The 23,318-nt window shown below is 43.1% G+C and overlaps 1 protein-coding gene across 3 annotated transcripts; it reads right to left on the bottom strand.

Moving 5' to 3' along the window:
- Nucleotides 1–171: 171 nt before the first annotated feature.
- Nucleotides 172–23,196, bottom strand: LOC115156814 (ATP-binding cassette sub-family D member 3). Of its 3 annotated transcripts, none has more exons than XM_029704522.1 (22): nucleotides 22,796–23,196; nucleotides 22,369–22,405; nucleotides 19,044–19,139; nucleotides 18,793–18,881; nucleotides 18,576–18,645; nucleotides 15,739–15,836; nucleotides 15,448–15,571; nucleotides 15,174–15,230; nucleotides 14,493–14,635; nucleotides 14,300–14,369; nucleotides 14,106–14,175; nucleotides 13,883–13,980; nucleotides 13,709–13,800; nucleotides 13,050–13,144; nucleotides 12,819–12,891; nucleotides 12,649–12,712; nucleotides 12,427–12,504; nucleotides 12,176–12,331; nucleotides 9,699–9,818; nucleotides 9,415–9,519; nucleotides 1,285–1,341; nucleotides 172–1,099 (listed from the first exon to the last, which is right to left on the bottom strand). In XM_029704522.1, exons 1-22 carry the CDS (start codon nucleotides 22,900–22,902, stop codon nucleotides 1,022–1,024), a joined length of 1,977 nt encoding a protein of 658 aa, XP_029560382.1. In that variant the 5' UTR covers nucleotides 22,903–23,196; the 3' UTR covers nucleotides 172–1,021. The 3 variants fall into 3 exon arrangements, with proteins under 3 accessions (XP_029560382.1, XP_029560381.1, XP_029560383.1); XM_029704521.1 differs by lacking the exon at nucleotides 18,576–18,645 and adding an exon at nucleotides 17,885–17,954 and having other exon boundaries at nucleotides 22,796–23,183; XM_029704523.1 differs by lacking the exons at nucleotides 18,576–18,645; nucleotides 22,796–23,196 and adding exons at nucleotides 17,885–17,954; nucleotides 19,467–19,503.
- Between the last annotated feature and the right edge of the window lie 122 nt (nucleotides 23,197–23,318).

Genomic DNA, 23,318 nt, shown 5'->3' on the forward strand with positions numbered 1-23,318 from the left:
TAGTCCTTGCCAGAAGCCTTCAGGGGGATTTGCTTTCAATTGCCCAACTGTGGATAAAATGAAAGGATATAAGAGGAAGCCATTTTAGACTATGGGGATGCACAAACTATGCTCTGATATAACAGAGAACGTGACAATGTACAGTCTAGAACAGAAGAAAGAGGGCCTTAATTGTTTTGAGAAATATATATTAATGTGTAGTTCAGCTCATAGCGATTGCATTTGAACCATCCTATGAAAACAAAATTCCCATGTCCTCAATCCCCTTTTAACAAAATAATCAAAGCTCAACTTAGTTACTGTACCTTAGAGGCAGCCGCTGAGGGATTTTACTATAGGAGACAAGACATTTTCAGGTACATGTACTGTAGTTGACTGCGTCAGACTAGCTATGCTTAAGATACAGTAACTGGCTTCATGAAAGAAGAATGCACTTCAGTGTTTAACTGCACTAGACAAACATTTAAAAAAAACATCACTTCATGGAACTCTGACATCTCAATTCATTAACATCAAAACTGAACATTTTAAATAATTAAAAACAATGCAACATTAACGGAAATAAAACGGGGAAAAACAAAATCGGTAAGGCTAGCTTTTTAGTACATTATTTGCTTCATATACAATTAAAACTCACCTGTACAGACACACACGTCCTTAAATGGTAGGCTGCAATATGACATCATCATACACAGCGGGGCGACTTCCTGTTTCCAGGCATAAACAGAATTCAAAATCTGCCCTAAGGAAGAACCAATACTGTCGGTCTCAGCAGACGTACATTTTGTTGTTATTTCTGTAAACAGGAAGTGTACAGAGATGTATGATGATGTCATATTGTGGACCCTTCCTTTAATGTACAGGTTTAGGTATTTCTCTCTTGACATTAAGAGAGCTCAGTCTTCATACTCTAGCGTAACATTTTAAGATGTTAGGACTTGACCTCTGTGCTCTATGCTTCATGAAGTACAGAATTACTTAGGACCATCTCTGTGCGCAATACTTGGCTATGCTAAGATCGTTATGACCCAAACGCCACCGTTTCCTGGGTGATGGGTTTGAACTCATAGCTCCCCCTTCCGTCCATGTGCAGGTAGTACTGGAGAAGAGACAGAAATCACTGGTTAGAATTTGAACAGTATGCTCTAAGCAAATAGGTGATGCAAGAAAATGCTCTTTGCATTTTAAAAAAGGAAAAATAACAGGTTGCTGGTACTCACCTCCATTTTATTGGTATTATATGCAGTAATTTCATGTTTCTTCATTCAGTGTGAAAGGACTTACCTCATGGTGCTTCCACAAAGACTTCCTGTGAGAAACCGTGAACAGCGTGATGCCCACCTGAGGAAAGGTAAATATGACATCCCATAAGCTCAGAAACCACTTTCTCAGCATCCTGTAAACATGCATCAGTTTCCTGGTTCCTTTTCATTCCTCTTTCACAATATGTGGAAGGGTCCCATGGATAGTAGCTCAGCCCGGCATGTGAGTCAAGGTGATCAGAGACAATTAAGCACAGCTGACGGTACTAATGATCTATTCTCTTTTCCCTACAAGAGAGAGGAGGGAACCAGCAGTGGGGGAGACTGGAGGAAAAAAGAGTGATTGCTTCTCCAGATACGTGGGTAGCCATTCTCGATTCTGGAAGTATGGTTATGTTAGTGGAGGAGCAGATGGTGACCACAGCAACACTGCTACCAGACAAAGTAGCCGTGTCCTGTATCCATGGAGACACCCACTATTGCCCCACCGTGAATCTGTCCATTCTCACCCTGAAAGGAAGGTGTCCAGTCAGGGCGGGGAAAGTGTTAACTCGAAATGACACAACGACAAGGTTCCAGTTTAACAAAGTTTACTATACTGTATGAACACACTACAAGGTAGCCATTACACTCACGGCTAGGTCCATCAGGCGCACTCTTGACTGAGTGATAGCCCCGTAATAACAGAAATATAGGGATACTTAAAACATGAACTTAACAATCTCCCCCTTTTCTTTAAAGACAAATTAAACATCAACAACATAATTAAATGTCCAAGTATTATTTAAGTTCCCCATTACAAATGGGTTGTGTGACAGTTTTTATTTGTATTACTCAAGCTGCCACTTTCCATTACTGAGAGCCTGTAGGAGCACAAGACCGGATGCTCCCTTTTTAGTCAGACAGTCAGCAAGCTGTTCCGCTGGATTCTCTGTGCTTGAATAAGTTCCTTGATGCTGCTAATCTCAAGACGAAGTCTTTTCTCTGTGACAGACTTGGTTGACTTCAAAGCATCAACTAATGAGTAGTTGTCAGTGACACAAACTACAGGTAGAATGTGCCATTTTGTCTCACCAGTGGTAAGCTCTGAGAACAGAGTTGCAAGAAAGATCGCATTGTCAATTCCATCCGCAAGAGCAAGTGTTTCTCCAGCAAGTGTGCTTCGGACAACCCTTCTGATCCTTTTTGACTGCCAACAGATAGGTGAGAATCTTCCTCCTTCACCCATTAACACGATTAGATGTCCACCTTGTGTGCCTCCATCTGTAAGGTTCCCTAGCGAAGCATCACTGAAGACAACTAGTTTCAAAGAGTCATCTTTTCCAACATGCTGAAACTTTAAAGTCACTTGTTGTGATTTCAGTTTCCGAACAACTTTGTTTGCCTCATGAATGGTTTGTACAGTGGCGTGTTTTGTGTTAGATGCCAAGTTGCAACCATCAAACATTACATCAGGTCTACTCTGTCTAGCAACCCATAAAATTTGTCCTATCTTTGACCTCAATTGATGAGCTTCAATTCCACATAGAGGGGAATTCCTTTGTACGGCTCTTGAAGAATCCATGTGAATGGGTTGAAGATTCTTGATATAGCTCTCCTGTTGCATCAGTATTGTCCCATCAACTGTAATAAACTCTATGCCAACATAACAAAAATTATCATGTTCCTCACGGCCGACCTGGAAAACAGATTTGAGGTGTGGAATCACAGTTGTAGCAAAGGTCTGTGAGCCACCCCAGATAAAGTCATCAACATGACAGGCAAGTACTCCAGTCACATTGCAGTCTTGATCAAGCCAATAGAAGACTGTAGGATCCACTTGTGACATTTTTCCAACTGTATTCAGCATTGTTGCCTTGACTTTGTTGTACCAGTAGAGTGATGCATCTGCCAGTCCATACACACACTTTTTTAGTTTCCAGTGTTCCTTCGCTTTTAGCTTCAGGCGGAGGTCGGATGTGAATGTCCCTTGACAGCTCTGTTCCCTGCAAAAATGCAGATTTGATGTCTATGGAATTAAGTTTCCATTTTTTTCTGGCAGATCACGGACATCAGCAATCTGAGTGACTCTGATGCGCATGTCGGTGAGTCTTTTGGGAGTTGTTTAGCAGCCAGCTCCTCAAAACCTCTAGCCACTAGACGTGCTTTAGGCACTATTCCAGTTAAGGACTCTTTAAGGGTACACACCCACCTTGTTGAGACACATTTTTGGCCAATGTCTGTAACTTCCTCAAACACTCCATTTTTCCTCCAATTACTGAGCTCATCTAGCTTAGCTGAGTCAAATGACACGTCCTTTGTTTCAAGTACATCATCATTTTGAATGTCATTCTGTTTTTCTCGATTTTCCATTGGTTCAATTCTGAGATTATCTACAAGTGACAGGTCAGCTGACCCTGTTGTACCAGAAAGTGTAACTGGTTCAGAGTACTGCAAGTTGTACCAGTTCTGGTGTTTTCCTTTTCCTGCTCGTCCAATGACGGTTCAGATTGGAACATCCATGTTGTCTTAACACATGTGGCTGTTGTTGAATGTTTTCCTCATTTGAACGCTCAACAGTATTATCTGTGGCATGTTTGAAGGTCTCTGCTCCATTTCCTGTGTCAGTTTCAGTGTCCATATCATTGGATATGACATCTGGTAGGTTTGTGTCTGTTACTGTCTCCTTTTCATTAGGATGATTCTCAGCAACAGCCCCTCTATCTTGTTGATCATTTACTTTCCGCAATCTTGAGTGATGCACCCTGACAATGATGCCTCCGTGCCTCACAAATATCACCACACCATCTTGGCCAATGACTACTCCCGGTCCCTTCCACTCTTGACAGTCAACTCGTTTGTAGTACACTTTGTTTCCAGTTTCGTATTTGGAAGCTAGTGGCAAACCAACAGCTGGTTTGGGCTTAGGTTTACTGTATTTTTTACATGTCTCACAATTGTTAACTATCTGCTGTAGAATGGAAATACTCTCATCATCATTATTCCCTGAACTGCTGAGTAACTTCTGAAGTCTGTCAACTGTAGCATGTCCAAACTGTTTGTGAAGCTTTAACAATACTTTGTGTTTTTCTTTTGTGTTCATGTGCTCTGTGTCCGTCCGAATCTCATTTTTGCATGGACTCTGTGTGATGTCTTTGTCTAAAATGTTCACACAATAGTGGCCTGAGGTAGTAAGTTCAAGAGTCACTGGTTGTTTAAACATCACTACCTTGTCATTTTTTATGTCTAGTACAGCCCCTGCCTTCTTGAGGGAAGCTTTGCTTAATAGTAAGGGGATATCTGTAGGGACCACCTCTGTTTCAATGTGACACTTAGTCTGACCAATTTTTGCTGGTATCTTAACTCTCTTGGTAGAATGGACAATTCTCCCATCTCCAAATTTGAAAGCTCTGTTGCTTGGTGTGTCAATCATATTTTGTACTTCTTTCATATTTAGTTCACTGACCACACACTGTGCGTGTACATGCAGTATCAATCACAGCAGATCCTAAGGATTCAACTATAAAAATCTCAGTATCAGAAGCAGATTCATTTGAAAACAGTGTAATGTTACACTGCTCTATATCTGTGTTTACATTTTCCTCTGTTAGTTTAACTCATTCATTTTTATGAGGACAGTCTTTAACCCAATGGTAAGTGCTTTGACAAACAGCACATTTTGATCTCCTTCCATATTTGTCCAGTGGATTTGTTCCGGGAAATGGCGCCCTCTTCAGGTTGTCTTGAGAACGTGACTTTTTGGCGCCTTTTCTCTGCTGCTCAGTGTAATATGCTCCGTCACACGCTTGCATTCCATCTGTTAACGGCGCGACAGACGTCTTTTCACCAAAAATTCTTTTTAGTGCCGACTTCATTGATGCAAATGTCAGTACAGTACAAGCAGACAAAGCCAACTGTTTCTCCCTACCATCTAGACAGGCAGTATCTAGCAACGTGAAAGCTAACACTGCATCCAGGAGAACCATGTCGTACTTGCGCATCCTATTGTACCTTTGTTCGAAATCAATGATGTAGTCCGTCATTGCAACCGAAATATCTCTCGAAACACTGTCAAAGTTTGAATATGCCTCGTAGGCACGGTCTCTCTTCTTTAAGAAATACAGAATCCAGTGCTCTGATCAAAGTTCCCATACCATCATCATTGTTCAAATCCTCAACGGATATTTCCAGTGCTGTATCTCTCGCTCTTCCCTCGAGCGATAATACCACCGCAAGTGCTTGCTTTTTCGCGTCCAGATTAGTAACCCGTGTCCAGATTCCAATTTCATTTTTCCAACTTTCGTACGACCTCTTCTCGTCGAAGCGAGGTAGCACATTGTAGTTATTAACCATCCTCTGCTACCAATGTTAACTCGAAATGACACAACGACAAGGTTCCAGTTTAACAAAGTTTACTATACTGTATGAACACACTACAAGGTAGCCATTACACTCACGGCTAGGTCCATCAACGAACTAACTTCCTGCGCAGGCGCACTCTTGACTGAGTGATAGCCCCGTAATAACAGAAATATAGGGATACTTAAAACATGAACTTAACAGAAAGTACCCCCAACTAAGGTGCCATTATTGATCGGGAGAGACTGTCCCCTATATAAAGGAGCTTCGGCAGATTACTTTAAGCACCGTACAAAGGGGATCAAGTCTCTCTATCACACACCAAGGTCCGGGCCACCGCAGGAAAGCAGAAAGATAAAAACCAAGTCCAAGGTAGTAGCCCTACAAGGAAATATAGCCTCGGCCTCATCCTCTGGAGCAGAGGAAGAAATACAGATCCAACGCCTACAGCAGCTATTCCAGGAAACGTCCGATGAAGACACCTGCGAAGGGTTATACACAACGGAGGAAGAAAGGAGCGACCAGAGGCTACTGGATATATTTGAAGCCCCGTCAGAGGAGGGAACCTGGAAGGGATTCTCCTCGGTCACCCCCGACGGGGATGGGGAACAACCTCCACACCCCTCTACCGAGGTCGACCTGCCCCAAGAATGAAAGGGACAGTTCGGGACACCGCTCAGCATAGAGACCCAGACCTACGGGATGCCATGAGGAAGGTGAAGGATAGGAGAAATGTTGATGGATCAGTTGAGCCCTCTCTTCCCTACTATGCAAATCAGGTGGGGCCTCTTGTATTGGGTCGTGCAACGAAAGGGGGAAAAACAGGAATTACTAATGATGCCTAGACCATACAGGGATACTGTCCTACAGCTAGCCCATTCCCACTTCCTAGGAGGACACCTTGCACGAGACAAAACGATCAACATAAGCATGCAGAGGTTCTTTTGGCCCTGTGTCACCCGGGATGTGGCCAGGTATTGTAGGACGTGTGATCAATGTCAGCGTACGGCCCCACCTGCGTAATCTTTTGATTGCTCTTCCCATTATAGAAACCCCCTTTGAACACATCATTATGGACCTCGTGGGACCCCTCCCGAAATCCGACAGAGGACACGAGTACATCCTGTTTGTCGTAGATTATGCTACCAAGTTCCCGAGGCCATACCCCTTCACAACATGTCGTCAAAGGGAATCACCAAGAAATTGTTCATGCTGTTCTCCCGGGTGGGCCTTCCCAAGATGATCCTAACCGACCAGGGAACCCCATTCATGTCCCGGTTGATGAAGGACCTGTGTCGGTTATACCAGGTTCAACAGATACGCACAAGCATTTTCCACCCACAGACAGACAGTTTGTGCGAACGCATGAACAAAACGATTAAAAGCATGTTGAGAAGAGTGGTGTCCAGAGACAGGAAAAACTGGGACATGCTTCTGCCCCACTTAATGTTTGCCCTGCGTGAAGTACCCCAGGCATCCACAGGGTTTTCCCTGTTCATATTGCTGTACGGCAGACCATGTCAAGGGATCCTCGATTTAGCCAAGGAGACCTGGTAAGCCCAACCCTGCCCATTCCGGTCGACGATAGAACATGTTACCCTGATGCGGGATGGCCTGTCGGCAGTCTGGCCCATAGTAAAGGAGCATATGGAGAAGGCGCAACAGACTCAAGGCCGGGCCTAAGATAAGTCAGCGACACCCAGGGAGTTCACCGTAGGAGAGAAAGTGATGGTACTCGTGCCCACTGCCGAACACTGCTTGCTGGCACAATGGAGGGAGCCCTACGAGGTAACGGAAAGGGTCTCACCGGTCAATTATCGCATCAAGCAACCTGACAGGAGGAAGAAGGTCCAACTATCATATCAACCTGCTGAAGAAGTACCATGGAAGAGAGGACAAGGAAAAAGAGGATGCCCTGATACAGGTGTGCCGTGGCCGAACTCTCCTGCCGGAGCAGTCGAGACAGCTAGACAAGCTGATTATGCAATTCGGCAGGGTATTCTCTCCCTTCCCAGGACAAGCAAATGTCCTGTTTCACCATATCCACACTGAACCCGGCGAGAAGGTCCATATCCGGCCTTACAGGATTCCTGAGGCACGCACGAGGTAAGAACGAGGTAAGGGTGATGCTGAGGATGAGGGTGACCAAGCCATCTACGAGCGAGTGGTCCAGTCCCGGTCCCCAAACCTGACGGTAGTATGAGGCTCTGCAATGACTTTAGGGGTGTAAACGTCATCTCTACGTTTGACGCGTATCCCATGCTCCGCTCCGTGGCTCCTGAGGACCGCCCAAAGACTGCCTTCGCCACAGCGGAGGGGCTTTTTCAATATGTGAGGATGCCCTTCGGACTGCGGCAACTTTCCAACGCCTCATGGATGCTATTCTACGGCCCCATCAAGAGTACACAGACGATGTGGTCGTACACAGAGAGGACTGGGATAGCCAGCTCCTGCGATTTGGGGGCGGTGCTCGTGAGCCTGTAGGCTACAGGGCTGACAGCCAATCCAAAAAAATGCTGCCTGGGTCTGTCCGAAGCGGAATACCTGGGATGCACCATGGGGAACAGAAAAGACGAGGGCAATTCGGGACTGGCTTCAGCCCCAGACGAAGCGGGACGTCTGAGCCTTCTTGGGGATAACGGGATATTATCGCCGTTTTATCCCTAGATATGCAACCATTGCCACCCCCTTCACAAACCTTATCAAGAAAAACCTGCCAAACTGTGTAGCATGGAAGGAAGAGACGGAAGACGCCTTCCAGTTGCTAAAATATATCTTGCGCTCTGATCCCGTCCTGCAGGCTCCTGACTTCTCCCAAGAGTTCACTGTGCAGGTAGACACCTCAAATACGGGGCTCAGGACCGTCCTAGCTCAGGGTAAAGGTGAAGCAGGGAGGCCTATTCTCTTCATAAGTAGAAAGCTCAGTGATCAGGAACGGAGATATGCTACCGTAGAGAAAGAGGCCCTAGCATTAAGTGGGCCCTCAAGTATCCCCGGTACTACCTACTCGGGCGTAGGTTCGCCCTCGTTACTGACCATGTTCCCCTCATGTGGATGGCCGGTAAGAGAAACAATAACAGAATAGCCAGATGGTTTCTTGGTTTCTTGCATTACAACCATTCTCTTTCCATGTCATCCACAGGGCCGGATCGAGGAACGTGAATGCGGACGCACTTCCCGAAGCGACCAAGACGGCGCGTCTGGCGCCCGACCCTCCGGTCCGTTCCTGAGGGAGGAGGTATGTGGAAGGACCACCAGGGGGCAGGCTGGTCCCACGGACAGTAGCCCAGTAGCACAGCTGACGGTACTAATGACTATTCTCTTCCCCCTACAAGACAGAGGAGGGAACCAGCAGTGGGGGAGACTGGAGGGGAAAAAAAGAGTGATTGCTTCTCCAAAGGAGAGGACTTACTGGACGGAAGGGAGAAGAAGAGGACAAACTACCTCTTGGGAATGGCAACCACGGATCCGCACCACCACCCGACGGGAGCTATCCACAAACGGATAGTTAAGGCGGTGACACACACGTAGTTTATCTTATAGTTAAAAGTTACTCACCTTGTGTTCCTTGTTCCTGTAAAGAAGATGATTTGTGTTTTCCTTGTGAGATCATCCTTGATTGTTGAATGCCTCAAAAGAGAACTTTGTTCAATGTAAGAAAATCTGCTCCCGACTCGTTTATTCCACCTTTCCGCTTTAGAGCAACCTCAAAGTACTTGGTCCGCTCAATATATTTTTTAATAAATCATCAATATATTGACAAATTACCTGATAATTTATCATCTGACGAATAGTCTACTGTGTTGCATCTTACCGTCCTACAGTGGCTGTAGATGAAGTCCTCCACATCTACACTCACAGCACTGGTGCACTCATCCAGGATGGCAAACTGGGGCTTATGGTAGAACAGACGGGCCATCTAGATACCACACAGAGAGAGATAGAAAGAGACAGCGAGACAGATCAATGAAAAGCTCCCTTCACACATTCTATAACCCAATGTGCTTGTAAAATGGACTCAAGTCATCACAAGACAAACGCTGTGAAGAGACAAAAAAGAATGACCGACATCTTCACTATTATTTTCTTTGGACTTACAGCCATCCTCTGTTTCTCTCCTCCACTGAGGACGTCCATCCAGTCCTGCACCGTGTTCCAGCCGCCCTCCCGCTCCAGAATGTGACCTAGCTGGACGTTGTCCAGGTACTCCTTCAGCACCTGTTCCCCAGCACAACAAACACAGCATGTCACAGAGACGTGCACACACATACACACAAAGCTATGTGTGCTGTTTGCTCAAGGAGTGTCTCTGTGCATGTGTGTGTGTGCTCTGACATACCCTACTGACAGAGGCCATGTATGACCGTTCTATTTGAGGGGCCTTACAATTAGAGGTCGACCGATTATTCGGAATGACCGATTAATTAGGGCCAATTTCAAGTTTTCATAACAATCGGAAATCGTTATTTTTGGGCGCCGATTTGGCCGATTTTTTTGTTGTTCTTTTTACACCTTTATTTAACTAGGCAAGTCAGTTAAGAACACATTCTTATTTTCAATGACGGCCTAGGAACGGTGGGTTAACTGCCTTGTTCAGGGGCAGAACGACAGATTTTTACCTTGTCAGCTCGGGGATTCAATCTTGCAACCTTACAGTTAACTAGTCCAATGCTCTAACCACCTGCTTTACATTGCACTCCACGAGGAGCCTGCCTGTTACGCGAATGCAGTAAGAAGCCAAGGTAAGTTGCTAGCTAGCATTAAACTTATCTTATAAAAAACAATCAATCATAATCACTAGTTAACTACACATGGTTGATGATATTACTAGTTTATCTAGCCTGTCCTGCGTTGCATATAATCGCTTAGGTACACGTTGCTCCGTGTACCTAACCATAAACATCAATGCCTTTCTTATAATCAATACACAAGTATATATTTTTAAACCTGCATATTTAGTTAATATTGCCTACTAACATACATTTATTTTAACTAGGGAAAATGTGTCACTTCTCTTGCAACAGAGTCAGGGTATATGCAGCAGTTTGGGCCGCCTGGCTCGTTGCGAACTGTGAAGACTATTTCTTCCTAACAAAGACAGCCGACTTCGCCAAACGGGGGATGATTTAACAAAAGCGCATTTTCGAAAAAAGCAATCATTGCACGACTGTACCTAACCATAAACATCAATGCCTTTCTTAAAATCAATAGACAGAAGTATATATTTTTAAACCTGCATAATTAGCTAAAAGAAATCCAGGTTAGCAGGCAATATTAACCAGGTGAAATTGTGTCACTTCTCTTGCGTTCATTGCACGCAGAGTCAGGGTATATGCAACAGTTTGGGCCGCCTGGCTCGTTGCGAACTAATTTGCCAGAATTTTACGTAATTATGACATAACATTGAAGGTTGTGCAATGTAAGATAGTTTCCGGATTCGACCATATTAATGACCTAAGGCTCGTATTTCTGTGTGTGTATTATATTATAATTAAGTCTATAATTTGATAGAGCAGTCTGACTGAGCGGTGGTAGGCAGCAGCAGGCTCATAAGCATTCATTCACACAGCACTTTCGTGCGTTTTGCCAGCAGCTCTTCGCTGTGCTTCAAGCATTGCGCTGTTTATGATTTCAAGCCTATCAACTCCCAAGATTAGGCTGGTGTAACCGATGTGAAATGGCTAGCTAGTTAGCGGGGTGCGCGCTAATAGCGTTTCAAACGTCACTTGCTCTGAGACTTGGGAGTGGTTGTTCCCCTTGCTCTACATGGGTAACGCTGCTTCGAGGGTGGCTGTTGTCGATGTGTTCCTGGTTCGAGCGAGGAGAGGGACGGAAGCTATACTGTTACACTGGCAATACTAAAGTGCCTATAAGAACATCCAATAGTCAAAGGTATATGAAATACAAATCGTATAGAGAAATAGTCCTATAATTCCTATAATAACTACAACCTAAAACTTCTTACCTGGGAATATTGAAGACTCATGTTAAAGGGAAGCACCAGCTTTCATATGTTCTCATGTTCTGAGCAAGGAACTTAAACGTTAGCTTTTTTACATGGCACATATTGCACTTTTACTTTCTTTTCCAACACTTTGTTTTTGCATTATTAAAATGAACATGCTTCATTATTTATTTGAGGCTAAATTGATTTTATTGATGTATTATATTAAGTGTTCATTCAGTATTGTTGTAATTGTCATTATTACAAATGTAAAAATAAAAAATAATTTAAAAAAATAATATATATATATATATATATATATATATATATATATATATATATATATATATATATTTAAAAAAATGTATTTATGTATTTTTTTATTTATTTTTATTTTATATATTTTTTAATGTTTATTATTTAATTTTTATTTAATTTATTATTAATCCGCATCGGCTTTTTTGGGTCCTCCAATAATCGGTATCGGCGTTGAAAAATCACAATCGGTCGACCTCTACTTACAATATCTTGGTACAATGAAGAGCAGATGTGATGGGATATATGGTCCAGTAAAGGGCTGCTGTGATTGGATATGGCCTAGTAAAGAGATGTGATTGGCTTGGTCGACTACCTTATCAGAGGTCCCCTTCCTCCTCTGGTCCTCCACTGTATCTGGGTAGATCACCTGATCTCTCAGAGAGCCTAGGGTCATGTATGGCCTCTGGGGAACGTAGAAGAGCTTCCCTCTCTCAGGTTTGGTGAGACGGCCACCAAACAGAGGCCAGAGCTAAGAGACAGACATCCATTAATACCCATGAGTGGAAAACTTTAACACTTAAGCAGCATAACAGGCCTTTTCGTCAAATTGTTGATCTCTCATACCTCTCCCAGGACTCTGAAGAGAGAGCTCTTCCCACAGCCGTTGGGGCCACACACCAAGACGTTTGTCCCTGATGTCACCTTAAGTTAGCAGATGAAGGGAAGGCACAGTTCAGCTGTCTGCACTTACAGATGAAACAGTCCCACAACCATCATCATGGGTCTTTAGATTTCATGAATTGTATCAAATGGTTCAGTACGGAGTTGATCCTTTGAGATACTCACCTCAAAGCTGAGATCTTTGATAAGAATGTCCCCATTAGGCGTTGCAAGAGGTGTATGCTCAAACCTGAGACACAAGGAAAATTAATGTCAAACCAGGTGATGCCTACTTTATGAACCATTTCATCTTGTTTATTCTACTGCTATAATACATGTATCTGTTAAACACCTACTTGATGATCTTGTCTTTGTTGATGATTTCACCACTTCCTGGGACCAGGGTGATTCTATCTAGCGATTCACTATCTGAAAATGTATGACAAAAGAAAATCCCAAAAGCAACCATCTTGCACTTCAACTAGTAATAGGTTTTAATTTTCCTGCATGACACTACTTCCACATGAGACTACTATCCAACAACAGCATCATCCTCAATACATTATCAGGGAACATGCAGCGGTCACCTCTGCCTCCCTGCTGAGAGACCATGGTCCTCTCGTATTTCCCAGAGTTCAGCTCCTTCAGGACCTTCATGATCTCGGTGATGCGAGCGGTGAACCTGTAGGGGGACAGCAGGACTCAGTGAGGAGGGGACAGTAGGAGTCATTGAGGAGGCCACAGCAGACGGAGGGAGAGAAGAACAAGTGGAGAGACCCGAGACTGGTGAACCATAAACTCTGAACAAGTAAACCATTGACTTGCTGAACCCTTGAACAAACAAACAATTGAACCAGCTAACTATTGATCCAACGAACCAATTAACCATTGGATACACACCAATTGGTTCAATGGTTTACTGGGTCAACGTCTCAATAGTTTCCAGATCTGTTCGTGTTCCTGCTTACTCAATTTCTGTCATGGTCAAGCCAAACAGTCTGGCCTCACACCAATCTTCAAATATGAATGAGCATTCTATCATTAATGAGGTCGAGGAGAACAGAGGATAGGATCCTGATTCGATAACCCCCACAACTACCCTCCAATCTCAAGGGTTATGTAAATATTGGAACTCTTATCGCAATAACTGACAGGGAGTCAGCATGGTAGTGCAAACAGATGGGCATTCAGGCTACCAGTGAAGCACCAAACCAGTTGTGTGATAAGAGTATGGTGTATGACTGACCCTGAGAGCCTGCTCATCTCCCTGCCAGCCAGGACGATCCTGCCCAGGGCCTGAGACATGCTCAGCAACATACGCCCACTCTGGTAATAGTCCTGAATGAGAAACAGAGGGGGAAGTTAGGCTCTGAACCATACAGAACACACACACACACACACTCCCCTTGTCTCTCCTCACCTCTAGCAGCTCAGCGTGGGTGCTGTGTAGGTGGCGTGGGTGTGTGTGGTTCAGGAACGGCCTGCTCACCACCAGGTACCCGACAACAGTGGCAATATCTACAGAGGTGGGAAAAACAAGTATTTATCTCTGCTACTACTAAACCACATCAGTGGAGATTATAGAAATACCGCAAATGATAATACTACAAACTTCCAATCAATGACAAGACAAGCATTCTCACACTTAGCAATGATGCTGTCCACAAAACCCGTTGAAAAGCGGAAGACAATGAAATTGTGTAAATGATCCACCTAGGGGTAAAAGGGGCAGAATGTAACGTAAGACATTGTATATCCACCACAGTATAGGTCTTGTCTGACACCATAGTAAGTCAACTACCGCCACTGATACATTGAAAGTCCTAAACCCTCTCACCAGCTTCTGGAAGGTAGAGTGAATGGTCTGCTTCTCCCTCAGGTTTCCATTGTAGAAGGCAATCTCTTCACTGTTGGAAACAAAACATTCAACCTTTTATTTTCACAGTGGAAAAAGAACATGAACGACGATTTGTCCAAAAAAGCAGAAGAGAGGAGGAACAGTGGAAAGGAGAGGTGCGCGTCTGACTGACCTGTTGGTGATGAGGCGAGAGTTGACGAATCGGTACTCTCCCTCGTACCTCTGCTCCATGACCGTCATCTTCCCGATGGGCCTCCGCAGACGTGTCAGGATGAGCCCAGAGAACATCAGGTATCCTATCATACAGGCAGGACCCTGTGGGGGATAGATGTATGTAGAGTAGAAGCGTTAGAAACTCTATTCTACTGTGCGGATGCATTGGGGATGACCATTTTCATGGTTTCAATTGAAACTAGATATAGGCATAGGAGGCTACTGATGGGTTCTGACTTCTAAACTTGAATATATGAAAAATCCTAATGTCACTGTGGGAGTGAGGGGAATGTAGAGCGTTTACATTCTGTCAGAATATGTTATTGTTAGACATCAGGGATCCTATGGGGAGGAGTGAGGAATTTGGGGCCGAGGTCAGGTCAGATGAAGAGAGGAAGAACAGATATCACTAAAGTTCTATTTAGCAAAGGAGGTGTATTGGCTGTTCAGATGTGTAAGGAGGAGACTCAGCATAGGAGGAAGGTTTAAATACTGTACTAGTGCTTGTGTGAAGATGTCTTTGTCTGTTCAGCTGTCTGACTCTTTGGGCGAATAAACTTGGTTTCGGCTTTAATAGTCATCTGTGAGTTTTTACTCTTTATTTAGAACCTAACACTACATTAGAGAGATCAAGACTCACCTGTGCACCAATGGCTGAGGTCAACTTGAAGATGTACAGGCCGATGTCCAATAAAGGCTGAAGGTGGGGGGAAAAAATCAAGTCTACTTATCACAGGCGCAGTGTATGGTCAATAGCAGTACATTGTATCAGGCTTTGAGCAGCATTTGTTGTCTCTACAACAGAGGATTTTTTTTAGTAGCCTGGTTTAGCGCGACAAATGGTGCACTCACCATAGTTTCATAAGTCTGAAGCATTCAGTCTGGTATAACCGGGCTATTAAAGTGCAGGTTACCTTGCTGACGTTGGAGTAGAGGTCCACCACACTGTTACAGAACCTCTCCACGTCCTGGGTCAGCAGCTGGTCAGGGTTACCGATGCGGTTGTCCAGGTTACCAATCTTATAGTATGTGTAACCTCTGGAGAGGGGATGGGAGGATGGTGTGGTGAAAACATGAAACCCGAGTTTGGCAGGTGTGCTATGTATTTTCTATTACTTTGAGCTTCTGAAGTCATTGTTCCTCACATCAGTAAGTATTAAAGACACACATTTTCTCTCCAAGAAGCAGGTATCAGAAGGACTTACTGCAGGTACTCGTCATAGAGGTGCTTGGTGAGTCGAACCCGGCAACAGAGCTTCAGTTCATTCAGGCCCAGCTTCAGGAAGTTGTTGACTAGCGAGATCTGAAAACAGGGAAACGGGCCATGATAGCGGTCTCATTTAAAAAGAAGTGCATGACATTTTATAGTGCGAGTATACCAAACCAATGGCATTTATGCACTGAGTAACTAAATCAGAAGAATCATAATAACCTCATAAAAACTCAAAGGCTTATAGGCCAGGGATCACCAGTCTGTTAGTAATCAGGCAGGATCTTTGTTTTAGTACAGACTCCCCCAAAATTACACACACAAACTCTCTCCCTAATAGGCACAATATTAACCCCATCCTAAACCACAATTCACAAATCATGAGGCTACCTGTTTTACAGTAGGATCATAAGTACAGTTGAAGTCGGAAGTTTACGTACACCTTAGCCAAATACATTTAAACTCAGTTTTTCACAAATCATAACATTTAATCCCAGTAAAAATTCCCTGTTTACGTCAGTTAGGATCACCACTTTATTTTAAGAATGTGAAATGTCAGAATAATAGTAGAGAGAGTGATTTATTTCAGCTTTTATTTCTTTCATCACGTTCCCAGTGGGTCAAACGTGTCAGGTAGCCTTCCACAAGCTTCCCACAATAAGTTGGGTGAATTTTGGCCCATTCCTCCTGACAGAGCTGGTGTAACAGTCAGGTTTGTAGGCCTTGCTCACACACGCTTTTTCAGTTCTGCCCACAAATTTTCTATAGGATTGAGGTCAGGGCCTTGTGATGGCCACTCCAATACCTTGACTTTGTTGTCCTTAAGCCATTTTGCCACAGCTTTGGAAGTATGCTTGGGGTCATTGTCCATTTGGAAGACCCATTTGCGACCAAGCTTTAACTTCCTGACTGATGTCTTGAGATGTTGCTTCAATATATCCACATAATTTTCGTTCCTCATGAAACCATCTATTTTGTGAAGTGCACCAGTCCCTCCTGCAGCAAAGCACCCCCACAACATGATGCTGCCACCCCCGTGCTTCACGGTTGGGATGGTGTTCTTTAGCTTGCAAGCCTCCCCATTTTTCCTCCAAACATAACAATGGTCATTATGGCCAAACAGTTCTATTTTTGTTTCATCAGACCAGAGGACATTTCTCCAAAAAGTACAATCTTTGTCCCCATGTGCAGTTGCAAACTGTAGTCTGGCTTTTTTATGGCGGTTTTGGAGCAATGACTTCTTCCTTGCTGTGCGGCCTTTCAGGTTATGTCGATATAGGACTCGTTTTACTGTGGATATAGATATTTCTGTACCCGTTTCCTCCAGCATCTTCACAAGGTCCATTGCTGTTGTTCTGGGAATGTTTTGCACTTTTCGCACCAAAGTACGTTCATCTCTAGGAGACAGAACGCGTCTCCTTCCTGAGCGGTATGATGGCTGCGTGGTCCCATGGTGTTTATACTTGCGTACTATTGTTTGTACAGATGAACGTGGTACCTTCAGGCGTTTGGAAATTGCTCCCAAGGATGAACCAGACTTGTGGAGGTCTACAATTTTTGTTCTGAGGTTTTGGCTGATTTCTTTTGATTTTCCCATGATGTCAAGCAAAGAGGCACTGAATTTGAAGGTAGGCCTTGAAATACATCCACAGGTACATCTCCAATTGACTCAAATGATGTCAATTAGCCTAGCAGAAGCTTCTAATGCCATGACATAATTTTCTGTAATTTTCCAAGCTGTTTAAAGGCACAGTCAACTTAGTGTATGTAAACTTCTGACCCCTGGAATTGTGATACAGTGAATTATAAGTGAAATAATCTGTCTGTAAACAATTGTTGGAAAAATTACTTGTGTCATGCACAAAGTAGATGTTCTAACCGACTTGCCAAAACTATAGTTTGTTAACAAGAAATTTGTGGAGTGGTTGAAAAATGAGTTTTAATGACTCCAACCTAAGTGAATGTAAACTTCTGACTTCAACTGTACATGATCAAATATACTGTATAGAGTGTGTCATGTGTAGAATTACAAATTATAATGTTATATATAATTATAAATATATATTTAAAATATCCACGGGTGGTAAAAGACAATTAAGAAAACACATAAGCTAGAAAAATTGTATGAAAGTTGCACTTACAAATGGCATGACTTTTATAAAGTTGAACAAGAACCTCTTGAAATCTTTTGTTGAACGACCAATGATTGCACTGCAAACCAACATGCAAAGTGAACACACACACAGGGCAAAAGTGGGGTCATACTTTCTACATTTAAAACCAGAGGTGTTCGTTCTGTGGATTGTCAGCCCCTGAAACTGACCCAACTAGTTGGGGCGATTGTGAAAGGCGTGGATTGTGAAAGGCGACCACCAGTATCCTGATAAATTACTGAACAGTGGAAAAAGCCACTGGTGAGAGGTCAACAAAGCAGGATGGGGTTTGCAAAATGGACACAAAACAAACTAAGAATAATCTAATTCATAACTTGGCCCAGTTTGGTCCTGTAGGGCTGCGGGGATACAATTTCTTTATTCATCTTTTACCACCCCAACCACAAAATGAAACCCGCTCTAGAAAATAACCTATTGTACCAGGATTACGTGAAATGACTAGAAGGTTAAAAAATATATTTCTAATATGTGCAGGCCCGCAACCCTTCAAGACCAGTGATGTCCACAAATGCAATTAAAGCGCAACAACAATACACAAGTAAATTCATAAGCACTTAATCATATTCTGCTACCGGGCACCACAAGCAGCACAGTGTTATATAGGGGTTTAGTGCTTGGCCAAAGTTTTCATGCAAATGTAGCATGGACACTAGTTTACCCCTGGTATGGCAGCAATATAGTAATAAAAGTGCTTCTTAAAGAGATTGACATCTCTGCTAATGATTCCACTGTGGAGGAATAGAGAGGATGATTACGAGCTGTCGAATAAGACAAATAGTGCTAAAACAAGTACTTCACGTTGAAGTTGCTTCAGAAAGTGTCGCTGGTGTGAACTTAAGTGTTGGTGTGCAATAGGGTTTTCTATGCAGTCCTACCTCTCGATCATGGTTCCATTCTGGATCATCCACACATCACAGTAGGTTCTGGCCACCAGCATAGCAGCGATGAGGAGACAGTATCCTGACTATAGGCAGATAGATGACCAGAAATAGGCAAACACAAGGGAATGGGAGATGTATTGTGTAACATCTCAACACATGTCCGTACAGCAATTGAGAAATGATTTGAATCAAGATGAAAATGTTAAAGCGCATTCAAAGTAACAGGTTTGTCAAAAAGCTCATACCTCTTTGCAGAACACTCCAGGAACCATGATTTTCACTATCTTCATGACACGTGCAAAGAACACCTTGTCCACCACCGTCTTTTCCTGCTTGGCCTCCTGCCACACATCACACCAAACATTTACCGATGAATCAGACAAATAAACTCTAATTTAAATCTCACCGACTCAGTCCTGCTTCTTAAATCAGGGGCTAAAGTTTGTGGATATTGACATTATTGCTAAGATTTTGGCCATTGGTGTGGTGAGAGTAGGGTTGCACATTTTGGGGAATATTCAGAGGTGGAAACTTTCCGTGGGAATTAACGGGAATATATAGGATTTAACGGGAATTTATGCAAATTACTATCATTTAAAATGTAGATGCTTTCTTTGCATTGGATATATTTACCATATCATATGGAGACAGAAACATAAACCGTTTACCTTATCATAAGTAGACATAATTCCAAATGATTAAATCCTTCCAATAGAAAAAAAAAAAAACGATTTAGTTACAAATTGAACTTTAATTAAATGAGTTGACAATTCAGATGGGATGATTTCACTGAACAACAAAATAAAGGGGATATTGAATGATCCCAATGATCCATCGCATCTCCCAAAAACGTTTTCAACATACATCTGTAAAATGATAGTATAGAAACTAAAGCTTTGGTTGTCTTCTTCTCAGGCTTCCATGTCTTCTCCCTGGACCTCATCAATGTCCAACTCTTGAACATCAGACTCTGAGGCCTCATCTTCACTGTCACTTTCTAACCCTGTTGAGGATGGCTCGTTGTCAGGCTCAAAAAGCCTCAAATTTGCCCGGATGGCCACCAATTTTTCAACCCTTGTACTGGTCAGCCTGTTGCGTGCTTTGGTGTGTGTGTTCCCAAACAAGGACCAGTTGCGCTCTGAGGCGGCTGATGTTGGTGGGATTTGGAGGATGATGGAGGCAACAGGGGAAAGAGCCTCAGATCCACAAAGTCCCTTCCACCAGGTGGCTGATGAGATATGTTGGCACGACTGCCATATTGCATCTCCATCACAAAGCCCTTGCTTGGAAGTGTACTTCGCCAGACTGCCAAGATCCTTGCCCTCATCCAGACCAAGGTGGCGAGACACAGTAGTGATGACACCATAGGCCTTGTTGATCTCTGCACCAGACAGGATGCTCTTGCCAGCATACTTGGGGTCCAAAATGTACGCTGCGGCATGTATGGACTTCAGGCAGAAGTCTTCACGCTTTTTTATGCATTTCAGAACTTCAGTTTCCTCTGCTTGGAGCAACAGTGAAGTGGGCAGGGCAGTACGAATTTCTTCTCTTACATCTGCAAGCAGAGTCTGAACATCTGACAGGATGGCATTGTCTCCCTCAACCCGTGCAATGGCTACTGCTATAGGTTTCAGGAGTTCAGGCTGCTTACCACTCTCTCCCAAAATACATCATCCAGGAGGATCCTCTTGATGGGGCTGTCCATATCAGCAGACTGTGATATGGCCATTTCTTGGAGAGACTCCTTCCCCTCCATTTACATTTTACATTTTAGTCATTTAGCAGACGATCTTATCCAGAGCGACTTACAGTAGTGAATACATACATTTCATACAATTAAAAAAATAAACAATTTGTACTGGCCTCCAGGAGACTGTCAAACATGATGACAACACCACTCCAACAGGTGTTACTGGGCAGCTTCAATGTGGTGCTCTTATTCTTCTCACTTTGCTTGGTGAGGTAGATTGCTGCTATAACTTGATGACCCTTCACATACCTAACCATTTCCTTGGCTCTCTTGTAGAGTGTATCCATTATTTTCAGTGCCATGATGTCCTTGAGGAGCAGATTCAATGCATGAGCAGCACAGCCAATGGGTGTGATGTGAGGGTAGGCCTCCTCCACATTAGACCAAGCAGCCTTCATGTTCGCAGCACTGTCTGTCACCAGTGCAAATACCTTCTGTGGTCCAAGGTCATTGATGACTGCCTTCAGCTCATCTGCAATGTAGAGACCAGTGTGTCTGTTGTCCCTTGTGTCTGCGCTCTTGTAGAATACTGGTTGAGGGGTGGAGATGATGTAGTTAATTATGCCTTGCCCACAAACATTCGACCACCCATCAGAGATGATTGCAATACATTCTGCTTTCTCTATGATTTGCTTGACCTTTACTTGAACTCTGTTGACCTCTGCATCCAGCAAATGAGTAGATAAAGCATGTCTGGTTGGAGGGGTGTATGCTGGGCGAATAACATTCAGAAATCTCTTCCAATACACATTGCCTGTGAGCATCAGAGGTGAACCAGTTGCATACACAGCTTGAGCAAGACATTCATCAGCATCTCTGACTACGTTCCTCCAATGAGTAAAAAAAACCTCCTACTTCCAGGAGGACCATGAACTGTTGCTATGGATAAGGTGTCTGATTCATCCTTTTCACCTCGAATAGAACTAGAGGGACTTTTGTCAGAGATTGTTTGTTGTGAGCACAGAGGAAAATTTAGGCACTTGGCTAGATGATTCTGCATCTTTGTTGCATTCTTCACATTTGATTTGGCACAGTATTTGCAAATGTACACAGCTTTTCCTTCTACATTAGCTGCAGTGAAATGTCTCCACACATCAGATAGTGCCCGTGGCATTTTCCTGTAAAGATTAATAAAAAAAAAATCAAAATAAAACAAATACAATTCCATGTACATATAAATAGTTAAGCAGTTACAGCGAAACAACTCCTTTGTAAGATAAATGTTTTAAATGAAACGTGTATGGAAACAGGTGAATTAACACTCCTCAGTTAGCAGACTCAAGCAAGCTAAAACCCACATGCTAGCAAAAACTAACTAGCAGAAATTGAAAGTTAGAAATGATTTAAACACACTTTGCTGTAGGCTACTATTTACTAGTTAACAAAAACTCATGTATGTCATAAAATATATTCACCCCAACCAGTATTGTAATCAAAACTTACCAGAAAGCATGTAGTCCTTGACTCAGACAGTGTAGTAGTGTGGGCTCAATAGCATCTCATTAGTGTGCAAGATCTTGAGAATCAGCTGCACATGTGATGGAAATGCACTGTGCATGCAGAGGGTTGCAATTCCATTGAATTGGGGATAGTTTAACCAAAATATGCCACAAGACCTATAATTGCCTTATATGTATCCCACAAAAAAAGGTTCACTGTTATATGCTAACTTTTTGATTAATGTAAGCAAAATTCCCAAAATTCCCGAGCTTAACTTCCCATTGAAAATTTCCGGGAAAATTTCCAACCCTATGTAAGAGCAATTTAAACATTGAATGCGGTATGAGTATTGGTTACATTTATTGTCTACATGCACTTACATCTTTGCTCAACTGTAGCTCTGATGATCTTTTCCCCCTAAACAGAAAACAGTGATGAAGCCTGTCATAACAGTACGGGTCTATGGATGAAGCCATGGAAGGAAACTCTGACTATTGTTAGTCCTTGGAAATCTGACCAACCGGCGAGCAGGCAGGCAATTCAATTCAATTCAATTCAATTCAATGACAGCACCCACCACCGGGTGTCAGTAGAGAACATCAACTCCATAAACTACTACATATCTAAAACAGTATGTTCAAATAACAGAAAACTCTCATTCAATGTCATCGTCAAACTGCAACTTGTCTCGGTGGCAAATCTTATTCTTGTCTGACTTGCTAGTAGCTAGTCAATGTTGGCTACATCAGTTAAGCATTATGATGGTCGCCACTTTAGCTACAAAATAGTTGTCAAGGCTTAACTTACCAATTTAATTGGGCTGCATGTCTTCTCTTGAGAAGATACAAGGCAACGATTGTGGCACCTGCTATAGAGGAGTTCTTGGCTGTCAAGTATTTACTTATCGACGCCATGTTTCCCTCTGCCGACCAAGGGAGTAACGAGATGCATGCTGGGGTAGGGTAGGTAGCTGGCTAGCAACATGATCTATGGTGCACAATTTCATTTCATCAGACATATGCATTGCACGTATTCTATGCAGAAACTGTTTAAGGACTAAACAGTAAACAAAAAACATGTCCTTTATCTGCACTAAATCATGCTATGTGTGTCAAGATTGCATTTTTCACTTGTTTTCATTTCTAACTCAGTACGTTAGCGACATTTAACAGCAGGAGAAAATCGGAAGCCAAGGCAACCCTTCAAATTAAAAGCTCCTGATTTATTTGTTTTTAATTTAGTAAGCACTCTGGCGAAAATACTACATACTAATGAAGAAGATATCGTAAAGTATTATTAATTGTGAACATTAACAACAACAAAAATGCTA

Source organism: Salmo trutta, chromosome 21 (assembly GCF_901001165.1).
Source record: "Salmo trutta chromosome 21, fSalTru1.1, whole genome shotgun sequence".
Classification (NCBI taxonomy): Eukaryota; Metazoa; Chordata; class Actinopteri; order Salmoniformes; family Salmonidae; genus Salmo; species Salmo trutta.